Source organism: Amphibalanus amphitrite, unplaced genomic scaffold (genome assembly GCF_019059575.1).
Source record: "Amphibalanus amphitrite isolate SeventyFive unplaced genomic scaffold, NRLGWU_Aamphi_draft 000999F_arrow, whole genome shotgun sequence".
In the NCBI taxonomy this organism is placed as follows: Eukaryota; Metazoa; Arthropoda; class Thecostraca; order Balanomorpha; family Balanidae; genus Amphibalanus; species Amphibalanus amphitrite.
This window is the reverse complement of record NW_024882493.1, coordinates 1-4,989: the sequence shown is the minus strand read 5'-3', so window position 1 is coordinate 4,989 and position 4,989 is coordinate 1. Positions and strand designations below refer to the sequence as shown.

General features: G+C 45.0%; 1 protein-coding gene across 1 annotated transcript; it reads left to right on the top strand.

Annotated features, from left to right (window-relative positions):
* Positions 1–960: 960 nt before the first annotated feature.
* On the top strand, positions 961–2,856 carry LOC122369022 (prisilkin-39-like). Its single transcript, XM_043343380.1, has 2 exons — positions 961–1,742; positions 2,094–2,856. The coding sequence occupies exons 1-2, from the start codon at positions 1,566–1,568 to the stop codon at positions 2,676–2,678; spliced, it is 762 nt and encodes a 253-aa protein (XP_043199315.1). The 5' UTR covers positions 961–1,565; the 3' UTR covers positions 2,679–2,856.
* The last annotated feature ends 2,133 nt before the right edge of the window (positions 2,857–4,989 follow it).

Here is a 4,989-nt window from a genome sequence, read left to right as displayed (position 1 = left end):
TTATAGTTGCGACATGTTTTCATTATCTTTGACTTATAAGGAAGATGATGGTATGCACGAAAATTTCCAAAATTCATCCAAATGTATAATTTTTGACCGAAATGCTAAAAATGTTAAAATGCTTCTTGATTCATAGAGTTGACAAGCAAACTATTGCCTTACAAAGTTTGATACGCGGTGTTACGCGTGGAAATGTATATCAAAATGTTCTCCAATAATTTCTGCATCGGGGGCAGCTCTCATTTTTTGCCGAAATTTGCCTAAACCAGTCACTATGAGACGTCAAAGCAGACGGTGCCGCGTGGTTTCTTACGCCGCGCCGGGCCGCGCCGCGGCGGGTTACCCGACCGCAGCACACCGCCTGGGGGTTTCCGGTCAGTATAGGAGTTGGGAGGAGGGAGGAAGGGGGTGATACCATGTTGACATTATTTTTCTATCGCTAAATGTTATTTTTGAACAAAACAACAACACCCTTGCAACGCTGCGTCCATTTTATTGGCTATCGCCGCCAATGTTCACCTTATTGAACTTCAGTACAGAGCTTTGATATAGGTAAATCGAAAACTGCTGTAACTTTGTAAAGTGAGGTTGGAGGTTTTTGGGGTGCTAATCACGAATTTCAAGCTAGTTTTGATCAAGGATGATGTTTTCATGCTAGGCCGGGTCAGGTCAGGCCCGACCAGTAGGTGTCTTGCCGGCTATCCATAGAAGGTAGGCGTCGATTACCTTTGACGGCTTCGTAGCATGTTCCGTTAGGCACCAAAACTACTTAAATCTTCAAATGGGTGTTAAGTTCGAAATAAGCTCCAAGCACTTATCTAGAAAAATCGTATAACTTGAAAAGGTCAACTAAGGTCATCTAAGGTAAATGACCTTGATTTGACCTTAACGTGATCTTAAAATGCAAAGAACAAACAGCATTTCATACCTTGGAGAGTTAACAACCACAACAAGACTGAAAACGCGCCGATAATGTGCGCTGATAAGCGCCAAATCGATAACAGCCTGACATGGTCTGGTGAAACAGGTCACAGGTCAAATTTTTATTAAGGTCAAGGTCATGATATTTTAAGTGTGTGAGTAACATTGATCGATTCGAAGGTATAGAAAGTTTCGTCGTGATCCTCCACGTTTTGCTTGAGTTAGTATGCGAAAAGTCGAGGACAGAAGTCTGTGCGACCCCCTCCCCCTTTAAGTGCAAGGACTAACAAAGTGCAAAGGTTAAGCCTGAAATGCCTTTTTGGTGATTGGGCTAGACATGAACAAATATCTACTTCTAAAACGATTGTAGTTTCGTTCTACTTTTTTAACGCTTCCACGCCCACGATGCATTGCTAGCCGAAAACGCTTCAGTGCTAAGTCCGTGGGGAGGGGGCGGGGGAGGGATGGGGTCAAGCAGGAGAGTCAACCATGTTGTCAGGGATCATACACCCTAAGCCTAACCATTTAAAGGTGAAATAAAATTAGTTAAGGTAGCGGAGGATGCGATATAAATAAATTCGTGCTAGGATCGATAAAAACCCCACAGTGCGGCGGGGCGCTGACACACGGTGCGTCCCTGTCCGATGACCTGCCGGTCAGGCCGGGCCGGGTCCCTGTCGAGCGGAGGGCGGTCCCCGCCGCGGGCCGTCGCCGAGACAGAGGGTGGCCACCGTAACGGAGGCGTATATAAATACAGTAGGCGACGCAGGAGGGGACACAACAGACCAGGACACGCGAACAACATGGCTCGAGGTGCTCGGGTAAGTCCATCGACCTATAGCAGCTGCCAGCTGATTTATGCTCCCTTTTTTCAATTTTCACCATCCAAATGTGAACAGCCGTTCCTTTTTCGTGTGCTTGTGCCTTGTTTCAATATATGTAAAAGTTCGTCTCAATAGGTAACGATGTTTCGAAATTGCTTTCATGGTAGACTAGACTAGAATTTATACCGGGTAACCGGACCTACCTGACCTACCGCTTTGAGTGATGTCCCTGGTGATTTGGGTTGTTTATATCGCCATGCTCTGCTCTGATGCTTTATTTGTGTGCACCGTTAACACAGTCTAGTGTGTTTAACACACAGTAACACCATACGTTGGTGTTCGTTTCAGGCTCTGCTTGCTGTGACGCTGCTCGCGGTGACGGTCGCCGCAGACAAGGGCGCCGCCGTGCACCATCATCCGTACGGCTACCGTCCGATCAGCTACGACTACAAACCCTTCAGCTACAGCTACGGCGTGCACGAGCCGTACCGACAGAACACGAACGTCCACCACTACCAGCACGGTCTCGGCTACGGCTACCCCTACGGCTACGGCCACCGTTACGGCCACCCGTACAACTACGGCCTCGGGTACGGATACGGTTACGGTCTACCAGCGTACAGCCATGTGAAGTACTCTGGTTACCCGACGGGCTACGCTCTACAAGTGGCTCACTCGAAAGTGCATCCCAACAAGTATGCCAACAGTCACGCATATGCTCACAAGCCTGCCGAGTTTGGCTATAGCTCGACGGTAGTGCACCCTGCCGGCGCGGTGGTGGCGGTGCTGCGCCCTGTAGGCGGATACGGAAAGCTAAAAGTGCTGCACGGCAAAGCTGCTGAAGAGAAGCCTGGGAAGACTGAGTCGGCTGCTGCGGCAGATGATGAGTCGGCGTCAGGAGAGGGGATGATTGATGAGGACGTGATCGTGTAGTAGACAGCGACCGAGGGACGTGACTGAGACAGCAAGGATGTCACTGCATCGCAAAGCATGCTGGCATAATACTAAACGTGGATGGACACTGTCAGTGAAGTGTGTATCTAGCTCCATTTCACATATATTTTGCCTAGATATGTTCAATAAATTCGTATGGGCATTGTTTTTAAAACAATGTGTTTGCCTGCCATTTCAGCGCGCTCAATCAAGGCCGTATCGCTCAATGGCAGGGACCAGCACATGCAATCCAAGCATAAACAAATAACCGTGCATAGTTGTAGTAGGGATGGATTTTGCATTGTAAGCAACGCAGCAATGCAAACATGGTGTGGCAACGCAACGGCCCCAAAACTTGAACAAAGCAACCCAGTCTGCTCCCAACCCCCAAGATGTCCCGTCCCCTCCCCCTTCTCACAGCACAGTTCTCACGTTCGTTCTCACTTCTCACAGTCTCGCAGGGTAACTTGTCACATCACACTAAAAAGTCCGCTCCTTCGATTAGCTTAAATTAATTTTTTTGACTTCAACTTAATATCTTTATTTGCTTTAAGTTTGACATTTCTTCTCCTACACAAAAAGATTCTTCCTTACTATTCATAAGAAGGAAATGAGCAAAAGAATATATTTTTATGACGTCATTTTATATTTTAAACCATTACAACTGTACTTCTTCATTGTACCTTGGTAAAGTTTACTAAACGCGTTTACACGTCGTCGGCGGCGGCGCAGCTTGGACATCATTATAGGGCGAATTGAAGTGTTTATTTCCTTTTTCTGACATCTTTTCGTGCAACTATTATATCTTCATCGTAAAGGTGAGGTGGGCATGTTTGAAACGCTGTGTCTGGTATATGACCATCAATTGGACACCCTTTCGAATTGAGCGCAGATTTGAGATTTGGTCTGCTGGATTTTGATTTTGATTTGAGAAATGAAAATTTGTTAATTCCAGGGCTGATGGCTCATTTCATGGCATGCTGCTAGATGCTACTAACTTGTTTGTGAGATGATGTTATAGGTTGTGCTGTGGCTTGTGACGATTCTTTTGATGTAATGAGACATTGCTTAAAGGAAAAGGGCCACCTTTAACATGGGGATTGAAACTGAGATAGCCATCTTGTAGCCCGTGTCCGAAAACCTATTTGTCTACCTCCTTACGGGCGATTTCTGCCTCCATTCGTAGTTATCGGCAATTTTAAAAGAAAATACGCCAGGAATGCGTCCTTATCCCAGGAATGCGTTCTTATCCGACAATACAGCCACCCGCGGCGAGGCTTTGGTTTTTTACCAATCAGCTCCAACCAGCTCAGCTTTAACCAATCAGCTTATCTGACACAATCCGACGAGTCTGTCTTCTGAACGCTGATTGGCTTGAGTGTGACGTCATCGCTATGCCATCATACAGTAGGTGCCGTAGAGAGTATCAACATAGCACCAATATGTTGAATAGTTTTAAATACTTTTTCGCGAATTGTGCACTTCTGGCACCAGTTTTAAAAAGAAAATGAAAAATAATAAAGTCAAAATGAAAAACAACGATATCTTCATATTTCACGAAGGTGGCCCTTTTCCTTTAATCTTGTTGCTTATATTATGGCTGCTTGCTAGATCTTAGATCTCTCATTTAGGCACCAATATTTTTATGAAAGCATCAAATTCAAGTTAACTGCTGTACTGAAATGTCAGCTTATATTAGACTGCATCTGAGTTTGTTGCATCCATGGAAACTCAGTTGGGACGCCGGTACAGGGGCCAGGGCACTGGAGGGAATATTAGTATTAGTCATGTGACATTTGGAACTTCTCCCCCTCAATGGGCCAGGGCCCTCTACATGCTAAACGTCACGTGGGAATTTGACGAACCTTGATCAAATCGCCCCAGGCGCCCTGTTTTCACCGTCATCCTTCAATTGGGCAAACTAGGCTTCTGGAATAAAAAAATGGAGGCATCAAATATTGATCCTTCATGACCATTTTGAGCATAAATGTAGACCATTTCTAAATCACCAATCACCTAAAAATAAGCTAGTATTTTAAGAAGGATCATGCCTAATGTTGAACAGAAATGTTCGAACTCTACTACTGAGCACAATAATATTGCTTTAATCATAGTAATCTGACTTCTGAAGGTAAGGAAATGCCATCAATAAATTGATTCACTTTGACAGATAATCAAAATATTGATTCCATGCTCAGCTGGCTAATCATTATTTTGATTCACAGGTAATGTTAACAGATAGGCAAAAATGGCTTGCAAGAATACAGCATTTATCTTGCTATCGTTCACATTTAATGGTATCCTCAGCACC

What these genes read in the sequence shown, in the direction of transcription:
- LOC122369022 (XM_043343380.1), top strand. Translation starts at nt 1,566, where the DNA reads ATGACCTGCCGGTCAGGCCGGGCCGGGTCCCTGTCGAGCGGAGGGCGG. An exon ending in ACATGGCTCGAGGTGCTCGG is followed by an intron (nt 1,743 to 2,093) that starts GTAAGTCCATCG and finishes TGTTCGTTTCAG; the next exon opens with GCTCTGCTTGCTGTGACGCT.